Raw genomic sequence first — 16059 nt, 5'->3', positions numbered from 1 at the left:
TTTGTCACAATGTCACACTGCTGATGCTTACCCCTCTGCCATTAACACCCTGTCCTCGTGCTGTTGCAGGGGGGGGGTGGGGAGGTCACGCTGGAGCCCTGCGTAGGGGCTGAGGCTCTTGGCAGGTGCTGCACCACCCCCCCCCCTGCCCCCCCGGGACCCATCCGACACGCAGTGTGTCCCGTGTCCACAGCCTGCTCATTGTGTAACCACTGCACCGTTTCACCTGGCTATGTGTCGGTGTTAAAGGCAGGGGCTCTGACGTATCTGCAGTGTTCCTGGTCATTCCAATATTCCACTGGCTGCGTGATTAATAATATTAATAGTAATAATGGCTCTTTCTTTCGCGCACACACACGCGCGCACACACACACACACACGTACACAGATGCACACACTGGTGTCAGGCACATGTGGAGTTTGAGTGTAAACAAACGTCAGATGTACAAAGCAGTAATAAGATGTCTTGATGGGAGATGTGCTTGAAGGAGCATGTGAATTATAATATTCCCAGGTGCAATCCTAGGCCGCCCAGTAAAGCATTAGGTATGTGTTTGACTATCTGTGTGTTCTAGTCCTCATTAACCTTTCTCTTAACCAGCCGGTAGTACTGCAGGACTCTAATGGTGAAATTAAGTCTCGTTTGTCCATCCCGATGTAATCCAGAATCTTAACCCTTCTCAACATCCCAATCTAATCTGACATCTCTCCCCATCCTGTGTCTTTCCCACTGTGCTGCTGACTCCTCTCTGCACTGTTTACACTTTATTTTCTTCCTACTTTTCTTCATTTGTGCCATTATAGTGTTGCTGTGTGTGTATGCACACACGCGTGAGCACTTGTGTGTGTGCTTGTGTGGACGTGTCTGTGTACATGTGTATGTGTGCATTTGTGTGTACATGCCTCTCTCCTTCTCTGGTGGTGTGTGTGTGTGTGTGTGTGTGTTTGTATGTGTATGTGTGTGTGTGTGTGTGTGTGTCTCTTTCTCTGGTAGTGTGTGTGCATGTCTCTCCTTGTAGTGTGTGTATGTTTATGAGTGTGTGTGTGCGCGCGTGTGTGCGCGCGCGTGTGTGCGCGTGTGTGTGCGTGTGTGTGCGCGTGTGTGTGTGCGCGCGTGTGTGTGTTTGAGTGAGTGTGTGTGTGTGTGTGTGTGTGTGTGCGTGAGTGAGTGTTTGAGTGTGCGTGTGCGTGTGTGTGTGTGTGTGCGTCTGTGTGTGTTTGAGTGAGTGTGTGCGTGTGTGTGTGCGCGTGTGTGTGTGTTTGTGTGTGTGCGTGCGTGCGTGTGTGTGTGTGTGTGTGTGTGTGCGTCTGTGTGTGTTTGAGCGTGCGTGTGCGTGCTCCTCTCCGGTAGCTCTGCTCCGTTGTTCTGACTGGCGTGCTGTGGTGTGTTTCAGAGTTCCGCTCTCCCTCCCACATCAGCGGGCTGAACCGCTCCGCCTCGCTCAGCCACACGGACCGCACCGACGCCCTGTCCGTCAGCGGCAGCAACAGCCAGCTCAACAGCGCCCCCTCGCCACAGTACACCCCCGACTTCTATGTGCGCGCGCTGTGTGACCTGCAATACGTCAAGGTGAGCCGCCGCACTCAAACAGCACCCAGTCACACACAGCACCCAGTCTCAGCGCCCAGTCACACACAGCGCCCAGTCACACACAGCACCCAGTCACACACAGCACCCAGTCACAGCGCCCAGTCACACACAGGCCCAGTCACACACAGCACCCAGTCACACGCAGGCCCAGTCACACACAGCACCCAGTCACACACAGGCCCAGTAACACACAGCACCCAATCACACACAGGCCCAGTCACACGCAGGCCCAGTCACACGCAGGCCCAGTCACACGCAGGCCCAGTCACACGCAGGCCCAGTCACACGCAGGCCCAGTCACACACAGCACCAGTTACACACAGCACCCAGTCACACACAGGCCCAGTCACACACAGCACCCAGTCACACGCAGGCCCAGTCACAGACAGCACCCAGTCACACACAGGCCCAGTCACACACAGGCCCAGTCACACACAGCACCCAATCACACACAGGCCCAGTCACACACAGCGCCCAGTCACACGCAGGCCCAGTCACACACAGCACCCAGTCACACGCAGGCCCAGTCACACACAGGCCCAGTCACATACAGGCCCAGTCACACACAGCGCCCAGTCACACACAGCGCCCAGTCACACACAGGCCCAGTCACACGCAGGCCCAGTCACACACAGCACCCAGTCACACGCAGGCCCAGTCACACACAGGCCCAGTCACATACAGGCCCAGTCACACACAGCGCCCAGTCACACACAGCACCCAGTCACACACAGGCCCAGTCACACACAGGCCCAGTCACACACAGCACCCAATCACACACAGGCCCAGTCACACACAGGCCCAGTCACACACAGCACCAGTTACACACAGGCCCAGTCACACACAGCACCCAGTCACACACAGGCCCAGTCACACACAGCACCCAATCACACACAGGCCCAGTCACACACAGGCCCAGTCACACACAGGCCCAGTCACACACAGCACCAGTTACACACAGGCCCAGTCACACACAGCACCCAGTCACACACAGGCCCAGTCACACACAGCACCCAATCACACACAGCACCCAGTCACACACAGGCCCAGTCACACACAGGCCCAGTCACACACAGCACCCAGTCACACACAGGCCCAGTCACACACAGCACCCGGTCACACACAGGCCCAGTCACACACAGGCCCAGTCACACACAGCACCCGGTCACACACAGGCCCAGTCACACACAGCACCCGGTCACACACAGGCCCAGTCACACACAGGCCCAGTCACACACAGGCCCAGTCACACACAGGCCCAGTCACACACCCAGCGCAACACTCTTGGTGCCATGCACTTGCTCTACAGCACAACTCCGGTCCTCGGGGGCCGGTCTGCATACTGGTTTTTGTTCCAACCAATTGCCTTGTTTTTAATTTGCTGACAGCTCTATAAATTACCCTGGTTCATGCCTGTACTTGAGCACAGTAAAATCGTTAGGATACACTTGCAGTCTGCAGCTGTAGCTGGTACTCATACAACATGTCAGATGAGACATGATTGAGTCAATGAAATAGTTATGACCAGACGATGGCACAAAATCCTGAAACGGATCGGCCCTTGCTGTGCACCCCTGCTCTACAGACATACAGTCACATACACCCTCCTGATGCCTGGCACCAGCCTCACGACCATCTTTTCGTGACCCACTCATGAAAGTAACATTTACAAGGCTCATCGATTTTCAAAATTTTACTCCGTCAATCGGAGATGGTGTTACTTGGTGGAACTTTTTTTATTAATAATGATAATAATGTATTGCCTTTCTGAAGTGTGAGTTCTCAGAGCACTGCACTGTGGATGTTGGAGACTCACCCCCCCCCCCCCCCCCCCCCCGTCTCCCCCGTCTCCCCCCCCCCACTCAGATAACGCGCTCGCAGTACCAGAACGGGCTGGTGGCGTCCCGCATGGACAGCACCCCCCAGTCCCCGGAGAGCGGACACACGCACCTGGACTCCTCCCCCACCCAGCCCCCCGACCCGGCCGAGAACGGGCCCGACGAGACCACCTCCCTCCTCAACGAGCAAAACTGCCAGCCCTCCCATCAATCAAACCACAACACCCACACAGAGAGCACCATCTGACAGCAGGGGGGCGGGACCGAGAGGACCCTGCACAGAGAAACACAGACCGAGAGACATGCACACAGACACGCACGCACACACACAGACACGCACGCACGCACGCACACACGAGGCCCCGGCGCTCTGGAGCTTCTGCCACTTCCTTCGCCTCACTTCCTGTCTTCTACTTGAACCTGTGACACTCCACGTCCTGAGAGACCCTGGGCCCCAGATCTGAGTGGTGCGCTTTTGAGAGATGAAGCAGCGTTTGTGTGTGTGTGCGCGTGCGCGTGTGTGTGTGCGCGTGTGTGTGTGCACATGTGTGTGTGTGTGTGTGTGTGTGTGTGTGTGTGTGTGAAATAAGGTGTGTTAAGTCCAGTGTGTATGGGCAGAAGGGACCATTATTTGGAGCAAGAGTTCTGGTTCCAGCTCTGGGACCAGGCAGGGATCAAGGACTGATGTGTGTGTGTGTTTGTGTGTGTGTGTGTGTGTGTGTGTGTGTGTGTGTGTGTGTGGCAGAATAGGGGGACGTGGTTGGGGCTGTCTGGCAGGTTAGTCTTGCCCCGTACCTTGACCATTTTGTAGGCAGCACAATTTGTGGTTTTTATAAAAATATAGAAGTTTATTTTTCTCACTTTTATACAAAAAAGGCATTTAGAACCTCCTCAGAAAGGGCCCCCCATCACGAGGAAAACTATAAATGCCTTTTTAGTAAGTTGCGATTTGATAGCGTGTTGATTTTTCATGTTGTTGTTGTTGGAGCCGGTGTTTGGTTGTTGTCGTTTTTTTTTTTACGTTTTTTTTTTTTTTTTTGCGTGTTCCCTCCACGCTGCTATCCCCTCACTCTGTCTGTCGCCATAGCAACTCACACCGCTCAGGGAGACCAAAGAGATAACGGACATCACACGCGATAACGGTCTGTGTTGCCACCTGTCCACCTTCAAGCTATGAGCCTGGGGGACAGGCAACTACAACACGATGTTGAATGTTAAAAGTAGAAGCATGCGAAATGTGCAAAAAAAAAAAAAAAAAAAAGAACAAAAAAATAAAACTAAATTAGAAGTTTATGATAATGTTGATTTATATCTACATGTATATGTACACAGTGCCTTGCAATAGTATTCACACCCTCTTCAAATGTTTCGCCGTTCCTCCTGATTTTTGGAATGTACTAAATCTGCTCAAAACAAAAAACATGCTCATAGTCTGTAGGTAGAGGGTACTGCTCAATAACGTGAGGGTACAACAGTGTTCGGCCATTGCTGTGGCAACTCTCAATCCACCTTTGTGCCGAAATCCTAAATTTCAAGTACAGCATAATAGGTCACAAAAGTGGGTGTTAAAACCTGTCTGCGTTTAACCAAAGAAGTTAAGATTTTACAGTGATTAAATGCATCCGTCTGTAGGAGTTGAATGTCAATGACGCCATGATACAGCCAATCTACCACGGACACCAAAGAGCAAGTGATGGAATGACTCGTAAAGACCCATTCCATTGGTGTAGACCAATTCAAAATCTCAGCCTTGGCTGCTGCCAAAGATTTTTTTTACCAAATACTGTTTTAGGAGACTGGTTACTTGTGGGATCAGTAAGTTTAGGCGATGTATTTTATTTGCGGGTTTTCTTGACATTCAACTTCCAGTGCACAGTCCGTTGAACCTTTGAGCATTCTTTAATAAAAAAAATAAAGTTAAAAAAAAATTGTTTACATTATTTGTAATTAATGAAAATGTGACTGATATTGGTAGGAGTTGGATGCTTCTGCAAGGCACTATATGTATACACAAGACAGAGAGAAATATATTTATTGATTCCATATATGTTGTAAGTTTCAGAGCCACCCGTTGGGGATCTCCATGCCAACACGTCTGTGTGCCTGGGTCTGTTTGCCTGTTAGAAGTAGGACTTCAAGCGCTGCTGCCTGTTTTGGAGAGTAATGTCGAGGCCTGTTTTCCCCAAAGCCGGTTAAGGATTCACCCGCGACAGAAAGCCAGTCGTTTCGGGTTGGCTACTTGTTAAGCGACGTTGACCTGGGAAATGTGTGGTCTTATTTACTGATGCAGGCAGTGTGGTGGGCCTTCTCCTGCTGTGGAAATGGAGGGCCTTGGGTGTGTTTGGGGTGGAAAAGCTTTAGGAGTGTGTTGGTGGACTATACACATGTATGTGTGTGTACATACAGTATGTATACATGTGTGTGTGCGTGTGTGTATGCTTGTGTGTGCATGTGTGTATATTTTATATATACACACAGACTCGCGTACACACAATATAATAAAGATTTACTGTATTTATTTTTCATAAGATTTAAGTTGTATATTTTCGTGATTTTTTTTTTTGTGTGTAAATTCTATCTGCATTTTATAATCCTCCATTTTATCAACAATACTCTTCTTCCTCTACGACATGAATTTCTACTGATGAGATTCCCCGCAATTCCTGTAAACTGAGCAGCTGTACGGATCCAAGTCGGGCTCACTCCAGTGCAAAGATGACTTCCGCTTTAACCGACCAGCTCTCTCATTGGTCCATCCTCGCCCGATCATATTGGACGGTGCTGCTCAGTTGGACTGGTCCTCTGGGTTGATTGGCGGAGCCTGCAGCTGCCTGTCGCCCGGCAGATGAGGCAGTTGGGACAGAGGGCGGGCTTCGGCTCACCACTGTGACTTGACGTTGGCGGCAGCCATTTTGCGCCTGGAGATTCCAGACTTTGTGGTGGCGAGCACGGGTTCATTGAGAAACTGGCGTTTTAAATTCCATTTCAGCAGAACGGGGAAATGTTTCTCCCTCTCTGTCTGACTGGAGCTCCTCTCCCCCGGCGTGGGACTCGTTTTTTTCTCAGCTATAACTGCCAGTTTTGGTGTTCATCGAGATTATGAAACTGAACTGGACTGATGCTTTCCTGGTGGGGAATGACTAAGCACTTTTTTTTCCTTTTTCTTTTTTTTTCCAATATCCATTCTGATTTTATGTTTTCTGTTTTCATTTCGCTTTTAGCTGAGGTGGGCTGGAGTCCTGTTTGTGGACACGTCATATTTCCATTTGGACACATTTCTTTTCGCATCTTGTTATAGAAGCTTATCTTCTTTTTATGCTTTCAGTACACAGGACCCATTCAGATACCTGAACACTAGACTCCATTGGCCTGAAGACCTGACAGTCATTACAGAATTCAGTTGGGATGAGGCAAGGCAAAAGTCATCACTAATTGTGTGTAGTATGTGCTCACATACCATTTACGTGTGTCAGGAGCCAGCCTGACTTGTGCCTTTGGCTTTAGTCAACATGACTTTTAGTTGTAGTAACTCTGATTGTCCACACAGAGGCACTCCTTCCCAGCTCTTAAGGTGAAGGGAATTCCTGGTTCAGTGTGCCATTCCATTAAGAATGTGTTGACCATACTGTGTGGGGTACGGGTAGGAGGTTTTGTTTTGTTTTGTTTTTTTTTCTTTGGGGGGAGGGGTTGAAGGGTTATATTTAATGATTTCCTTTTACTGGGCTTGGACTTGCCTGTAGTTTTTCTTTGCCAGACTGTTTTTCTAACCACTGTTGGGTTTGGTTCGCCCATGACTTCACAAATTGGTTCTGTTTTGATTGGTTGTACGATGTCAGGAGCTCAATTTAAAATATAGTCCTTGTGCAAGGCGGACACTCGTTCAGAAAACAATGTGCAATGGGTGTATTTTACGTGCTGAAATGAGTTCAAGTGTAAACTAAGGCAGGAGTGTAAACTAAGGAAGGTATATCATTTTCTGATATACTTTTACAATAAAGTGTCTAAATTAATGGGTCCCTGCACTGCATACTGAATGGCTGAACTTTCCCCCCCTATACACTGCAAGAAGGTTTGTCTTAAGTGTTTTAGCCTAATGAAACTTTAGGGCCGACATTGGCTCAGGAGGTAAGAGCAGTCGTCTGGCAGTCGGAGGGTTGCCAGTTCAATCCAACCCTGGCTGTGTCCCTGAGCAAGACACCTAACCCCCAAGTGCTCGAGATGGTTGGTGCTTTTCATGGCAGCCAATCGCCGTGTGTGTGTGTATGTGTATGAAGAATGTACGGCACTTTGGATAAAGGTGCTATATAAATGCCAAATATTTTTTTCTATCACATACAGAAGTAACAAATAGTAACATTTTGTTACTATTTGCTTGACAAGGAAATGAGTAAAACTCTGACCTCATTGGAATTTTCTTTTTTTCTTCTTGAGCAAAAGTAAAAAGTCATGGAAATGAGATTTTAAGTCTCAAATAAGAATATATGACTCAAATACTTATTAGTTTTTTTCCAGCGTGCAAACACTATGACTCGAGCGGATATAGGAGGACACCTGCTGTCTTAATCACAGGAATGTTCTCACAGGTTCAGGGCTGTCAGACTGCAGTCCTGTTTCGGTGCGATTCATCACATCAGTGAGTCACTGACAGGATGGAGTCCACATACCTTCCTTCGAAGGCCTAAATTTACACTGCTACAGACAGGAGATTTTACACTGCTACAGACAGGAGACTATACACTGCTACAGACAGGAGACTATACACTGCTACAGACAGGAGACTATACACTGCTACAGACAGGAGATTTTACACTGCTACAGACAGGAGACTATACACTGCTACAGACAGGAGATTTTACACTGCTACAGACAGGAGACTATACACTGCTACAGACAGGAGATTTCACACTGCTACAGACAGGAGACTACACTGCTACAGACAGGAGATTTTACACTGCTACAGACAGGAGACTATACACTGCTACAGACAGGAGATTTTACACTGCTACAGAGAGGAGACTATACACTGCTACAGACAGGAGATTTTACACTGCTACAGACAGGAGACTATACACTGCTACAGACAGGAGATTTTACACTGCTACAGACAGGAGACTATACACTGCTACAGACAGGAGATTTTACACTGCTACAGACAGGAGACTACACTGCTACAGACAGGAGATTTTACACTGCTACAGACAGGAGACTATACACTGCTACAGACAGGAGATTTTACACTGCTACAGACAGGAGACTATACACTGCTACAGACAGGAGATTTTACACTGCTACAGACAGGAGATTTTACACTGCTACAGACAGGAGATTTTACACTGCTACAGACAGGAGATTTTACACTGCTACAGACAGGAGATTTTACACTGCTACAGACGAGCAGCCCAGTCATTTCAACGCTCTCGTTAAGGCGATATTTTGATCCATCTTTCACGTTTCTACACCCCAGGTCCGCTGTTTTCTCCCAGGGCCCGTCTCACCCCTCAACCCTCAACCCTCAACCCTTCCTCAGGAATGTGCTGAGTAATGCTATCAGTTTAGTATGGACAAACATGGGTGTGTTTCTGGTTTCTTGAATCCTTGTTGAATCAATGCTGCAAACGATTCAGGTTATTGTGGAGGCAAGTCCTGCCTGGTACTAGATAGGTGTACTTTATAAAGTGAGTGTACGTATATATCTGGTACATGCCTATGAGGGAGTCTCCCATAGAGTCTTTCCACAGGTATATGAAGTCTCCTACCAAAGTATTGGAACAGCAAGGTCAATTCCTTTGTTTCTGCTTTACACTGAAGACAATTCAGTTTGAGGTCAAAAGATGTACATAAGATGACAGATCTGAATTTCAGCTTTTATTTCCAGGTATTTTCTATCTAGATTTCTTAAACAACTTGGAACATATCACCTTTTTTAGGTGAGCAAAAGTATTGGAACATGTGACTGACAAGTGTTTCATGTCTACTCTTGGTCTTAGCCTTGAGTTTTGCCTGTGAAGACCAGAGAACTGTCTTTAGGAGAAAATCAAGCCATTTTCAAGCTTAGAAAAGAGGGGAAATCAATCAGAGCCAATGCACAAGCATTGGGATAGCTTGTGCAACAACTTGGAATGTCCTAAAAAATTAAATCAAATAAATGTTCGTGTACTGAGCATCAGTCAGTGACATCACAAACACCTTCACCCCTGCCCTGTGGAGATTATCTCAATCAACCAATCAAAGAAGACTTAGAAAGCAGAGATATAGAGGCCCTACGACAGATGCAAACCACTCATAAGTTGTAAGAATTGGATGGCAAGATTGCAATTTGTAAAGAAATATAGAGATGAGCCACAAAAGTTCTGCAACAAAGTTTTATGGACTGATGAGGCCAATGTTAACCTCTAACAAATTGATGGAAAGGCCAAAGTGTGGAGAAAGAAGGGATCTGCTCATGATCACACAGGCTCATCTGTGAAGCACGGTGGAGGAAGTGTCATGGCTTAGGCTAACATGGCTGCTTCTGGAGTGGACTCACAAATCTTTATTGATGATGTAACCCATGATGGTACCAGCAGGATTCATTCAGAAGTCAACATAAACATCCTGTCTGCCAACTTACAGAGAAATGTGTCCAAACTAATTGGGAGGAACTTCATCAAGCAGCAAAACAATAACCAAAAACACTGCCAACACAACGAAGGACTTAATTAGGGAGAGAAGGTTTTAGACCGACTGAAGCAAACAACAACTGAAAGAGGAAAAGCATCACAAACAAAGAATGCAACCGTTTGGTGATGTCAATGGCTCACGGACTTGATGCAGTTATTGCAAGCAAGGCATATGCTACCAAATATTAAGTGTTATTTACCTTCATTTACTTAAATACTCTCTGTTACAATACTTTTGCTTACCTAAAAATTGGGTGGTCTGATACCAAAGGTGCTATTTTCTATATAGTTTAATACATCTAGGTGTAAATAATGGAAATAAAATCTGACATTCTTAACTCTTGTCTCGTGTTCACCTTTTTATCTCAACCCCAACTGTATTGCATTGAATTGGCCTTGCTGTTCCAATACTTTCTGAAGGGACTATACTTGTATTGCAGAACAAATACTTCAGGAGCATTCATTGATGCACTGTGTTCTGTGCTGGGTACTGCCTGTAAAAAAGTCCTTCAGTACTTTTCCCTTTGAGCATCTATGACTTTCGTCATTCGTCGGACAAACGAGAAGAGCAACAGGTGCAGGAAATATTGCGCGAATATTGCGACACCACGTAAGCCACGTCCAGCGTAGATTGAGAATACGATTTGCTGACGACTATCCTCTTACGCATTCTCCGGGATGAGTTTGATCTTTCCCCGAGACGGCACTTCCTCCTTCGCAGCCGAAATGTGAGGCAATGCCATGACGTTTCTCAGGCGCTTGTTTTGTAGTGCCGAGATAGTAGAAGCCTGGAATTTGCCATATCTTGGTCATATTTCATTGTAGCACAAAAACAGTAGTCATTGTTACGAAATTTAGGAGCCTCCTACTTCCCGTCGCCCTGTTCGCCATAATGTAAAGTAGGGTTATTGACGCAAAAATGTAACCTCAAAATGTTTGTTTTCTTGAACTGCACTCATTACGTTAAAACGTATGAAAAAATCACTCACTTTTGTGAGGTAAACATTTCAGTTGTATAGTATCAAAAGTAAAACAATGGTCTTCACTCTAAACGTATCATAAAACCTTGCTATCATAAAGCCTCCTACTTCCCGGCTGCCAGTCATGGCTCGTATCAAATTCAAAACATTGGTGCTAGCCTTCCAAGCAGTTAAGGGGTCTTCCCCAGCTTACCTACAAAAAATCATCAGACCCTACACCCCTGCCAGACCTCTTCGTTCAGCCTCCACAGGCCGCTTGGCACCTCCCCCTCTCCGAACCTCCATCTCATGCTCACGACTACTGTCTGTTCTGGCTCCACGGTGGTGGAATGAACCCCCCGTTGAGGTCAGAACTGTAGAATCTCTCCCCACCTTCAAGCGCAAACTGAAGACGCACCTCTTCAACCAGCACCTCTCCCCGTCCCTCCCTACCTCCCTGTGAACCTTAATTGTTGTCTTTGTGATTTACTTTGTGTATCGGTATTTTTAGTTGGCTAGGTAAGCAGTGTTTGGATAGTTAAGTTTGGTCACTTTTGCTTTGTTTGTTTGTTTGTTTATTTGTTTGTTTAAAAAAATAAAAATTCAAATGGGCCCTGGTCCTTATCTTTGTTGGACAGGTAGCAGTTGAAATTGTACTTCCCTCAAGGGTCTTTCAGCGCACTTATCCCTGGTTATGGGTATGCACTTTGTTGTACGTCGCTCTGGATAAGAGCGTCTGCCAAATGCCATTAATGTAATGTAAAAAAAGCTGAATGGAAAGAATAAGCCCAGGAGGTATGGCATTTCTACTGATTAATAGCTTACAAATACCTTTTGGTTTCAACACTATTTCACATGACATTTATTACACATATACTCTGAAATATAAAGGGTACAGTGGATGATACTGTTCCTTTGGGTAGAAATATATACCTTTTACAAACAAAAGGGCACACATTATTTATTAATCCAGTGGCAGGGTACAATTGTATGTTACCTACAGGGGAGCTGCCCCAGTGACAAGCTTTTGTACCTTTTTGTACCTGTTTTTCTGAGAGTGTAAGATAATGCATATATGTATATTTATCCTATCCAGTATTTCTTCTTTGTGGTTGGTCTTGGAATTAAATGTTGGAAATGGTTTATATTGGTTGTTTCATTCTTCTAACAGTAGAATTTTAACAGTGCCAACCAACCCCATAACGTGTGCCACCCAACCCCCAAATTGTTGTGGAATTTGAAAAGTTTCCACGGTACATCTGATAAGCTCTTTGCATCAGTGGCCAAGGGAAACCCCCACGCCCGACATTCCAAAACTGTGTCTCACCACACCTTCGCCAACTCCTGCTCTGGATTTTGGAAATCCACAGACTACACACATCAGGGTAATGTCAGAGTCATTTTCATGGCAAAACAAAACCCAAAGGGTTACCTTTCAGAAGAGAGCAAGATCATGACTGTAGTCAAAAGGGTTCAAGAATAACCATTTTATTGTAGGTATGTCATTTTCAAGCTAGCGTGAAGAAAAGGGGCCAATACTTAAGAGGTTAATGTCAGTAAATACGAGCCCTTACACATCCCAGTGGCTTGCGTATGTGCAGGAAGAGACATGTGAAATAGACCGTTTTTTACGACAGAAGAATCCCGCTGTGATGCACTGTCCCAGACAGTTATATAGCTTTCATTTATTACTCGCTTCGTCAGTCACCCACTTCCTGGGCATTAAAACACAAATATGAAATTCCCAACACTGCCGGTCCTCCAGAGATCTCAGGTCACACCTGGTCTGGCTTCATCATAGCTTCATAGCCCACTTAAACATCGAGAGATAAACAATGAGTGTATTCACCTGGATTTTCCCCCTGTGCACTAAAACTCAATTCAAAGATTTTAACAGGTTTTGCAAGAAATGTGGGTGGAGCAGGAAGCAAGTGCTGCAACAAGCGGAAATCCAGGATTTTCCTGCTGCTGTACTGACCTCAGAGGACATTTAATGGTTGTACACATAGAAAAATACCAGATAGAAGAAATAACAGACATATGATTAATAATATTTTACCCTCAATTTCACAGATATTATCAACAAAGCATAACAAACTAAATTCTTGGTTTGATGCAAATGAGGAGAAATACATTTCCATGGCAGGTAATCCAAATCTTATCCCATCTTAACAAATCTCACATTTGTTTTATTAGCCTTTTGTCCAGATTAATAAATATTTCCATTATTTGTGTCATTTTTGTAAAAGGGACTTACTTCCTTTTGTTTTTCGTTTTTTTGCTGAATATAGCCTACCATACAGCAGTGAAGCCACCAGGAGCCTCGTTTATAGAATTTGCTCAAATTTGAAAGTAAATTATATTTGGTTCAGACCACTATTGTTCAGACCCATATTCCCCTTTGAGCTCACATGAGATGATTGATGACTCTGTGTGAAATATTGAGCTTTTTAAGCCAAAACATTTTCAGATACATAAGCAACAATTCACATCTCATATATTTTTATTTAACCAGATTTTGACCAGATAAGAGAAATTACCAACATACCAATAAAAATATTTTACCACCAATTTCACTGATATTACCAACAAAACATAACAAACCTAACTCATAGTTTGACCCAAATGAGGCGAAATGCATTTTCATGGCAGGAAATCCAAAGAGTATCCAATCTTAATGAATGTCAGATTTGTTTGAATTTCCCTTTTGTTCAGATCAATACATCTTTCCATTATTTGTGTCATGTGCGTACTTAATTCTGTTCAGACTCATATTCCCTTTTGAGCTAACAGGAGATGCTATCAGCTAATGATACTACTCAGCCCAGTAGTTGGGGTAGGTTTTAACAGTGGAATGTCTAAATGACTAGTATTTGTAGCAAACAAATTTGTAGCAAACAAATATGGGCTGTTTAAATCAAAGTGTGAGGGCTGTTGCATAAACAGTCATACTTGTTGGAGAAAAAAATGTTACAATCAACCCCTACACAGGAACCATAAAATGGTGGTCTATAGGCAAGAGCTGAAATCCTTCTACGGCAGGATTCCTTGCTAAGGACGGGCTTGGAGTAAATATTCCCTTCAACTACTTCTTCTACTACTAAAAGCAGCATCTTTTATTTTCTTTGAGATTACATTTGCGCTGGGTTTAAACATTAATTACATTAATGGCATTTGGCAGACACTCTTATCCAGAATGACGTACAGTTGATAAGCAGGAGACAATCCTCCCCTGGTGCAAACCATCCCCAGGGTTAAGGGCCAAACGACTGTGCAGATCTTATTGTGGCTACACTGGGGATCGAACTACCGACCTTGCGGGTCCCAGTCATGTACCTTAACCACTATACTACTAGCCCCCTTAAAACCTAAAGAGTAGCAGGTATTTGAAGTGGTCCACCAGCTCAATGTCATCACCTGTGATAGCAGTCAGTTTAGGGCTGGATGAGGACTTTCTAAATAAAATGTTGGGGCCACTCATGGCTTAAGGGGTGTGACAGTGTAATCATGCAGTAAAAGCAGTTGTCTGGTAGGAAGGTTGCCGGTTCAATCCTGCCCTGGGTGTGTCCCTGTGCGAGACCCCAAATGCTTCTGACGAGCTGGTTGGTGCATGGCAGCCAATTGCCGTTGGTGTGTGAATGCGTGAATGAGAAGCATTGTACAATGCTTTGGATGAAGGCGCTATATAAATTCCAACCATTTATGCATATCATAATAGAACACATGGTTCTTGGGATGAAGGCAAGAAACTGATTTCCCAACAGGGGACAAGAATGAAATGACAAGTCTTCGATATACGTGAGCGCGAGTTATTGTCAGTACATTTACCATAACATTTACTATGAGAGTAGTTTCCAGCGGGTTATGTGTATATATTCACTGAGTACTTTTAAAAGATCAGATACTAACGAGGTGTTGTTAGTAAAACAATCTTCACAAACCACCAAGGCATTAAAAAAGGATTCTGTACTTTCTCCATAAAGAGTCCTTTTCTCTGTGTAGAGAATACACATTAAAAAAGGAAGTGTGGGAACAGATGTAAGTCCTTCCTTTCTAAATAAAATGTTGAAATAAAAGTATTTTCTTCATTTTCCACTGCTGCAGTTCCTTTCTTGAATGTTTTGCCCCATAGCATTTTGGAGTAGATATGATACAAAGGAATAAAACATTGTTTTATTCTATGCTAGTTTGAATGTTGATTGTACTCTTCAAGGGTTCTGAATTTCTGTATGTTTACACTAGGACTCGGAACTGTACTGTCCTCTCAGGTCTACTTTTGCACTCGTTCTTGTGATTGATTTGCACTTTGTTGTACGTCGCTCTGGACAAGAGCGTCTGCTAAATGCCACGTAATGTAATGTAATGTAATGTAATGTAATGAGTTTAGCATTTTCATATTAACATGGAAACACTGGCCTTAAGATCGTAATTGTACCCGATTACGATGGGATCTACCTTATATACATTTCCCGCCTACGTTCTCGAAAAAAAACCCCACCAAAAAAAACATTCTAAATATAACTTGCCTGCTACCTTTATTGCAAGTGATTTCAGTTAGAGATCGTTATATTGTCCTTATATAGTCTTCATTCTTGCTTTTCAGAAACTTGCTTGATTGTGATTGCTATGTACTATCATTATCTTCTGTGGATGTTTTTTTTTTCGTATTGATTTTGTATTTTATTTAATTTTGTTGCAAGGCATCTTTGAGCACTTGGAAAAGCGTTTTAGAAGCAAAATGTAGTATTATAATGACCGTTCAAATTGTCACTGTGGGTGAAGGGTAGTGCGATATTTTCAACTGCTATTGCATAAGAACATAGGTTTATTAAACCCCAAAAACAAGTCAAATTGTTATCACGTAGAAATGATGAAAGCGGATGTTGCGGTTAGACAATTGATAGGCGACCAATTTGGTACTTTGTCGGTCCAATGAGAAATCGCGCAGGGGATTTCCCCAGCCGCTGCGCGCTCAATATATAAGGGAGCGAAACATCATTGTAGGCAGATTG

At 44.8% G+C, this 16059-nt stretch overlaps 1 protein-coding gene across 1 annotated transcript in view; it reads left to right on the top strand.

Annotated features, from left to right (window-relative positions):
- LOC133141182 (metal transporter CNNM4-like) overlaps positions 1-3820 on the top strand; it is a 31011-nt gene extending 27191 nt beyond the window's left edge. The window contains exons 6-7 of the mRNA XM_061261619.1: positions 1395-1570; positions 3458-3820. Of these exons, the coding sequence (XP_061117603.1) occupies positions 1395-1570; positions 3458-3676 (395 nt within the window). The 3' untranslated portion in view covers positions 3677-3820. The remainder of the gene's footprint in view (positions 1-1394; positions 1571-3457) is intronic.
- The last annotated feature ends 12239 nt before the right edge of the window (positions 3821-16059 follow it).

Source organism: Conger conger, chromosome 11, assembly GCF_963514075.1.
Source record: "Conger conger chromosome 11, fConCon1.1, whole genome shotgun sequence".
Classification (NCBI taxonomy): domain Eukaryota; kingdom Metazoa; phylum Chordata; class Actinopteri; order Anguilliformes; family Congridae; genus Conger; species Conger conger.
This window is presented reverse-complemented; position numbering and strand designations above follow the sequence as displayed.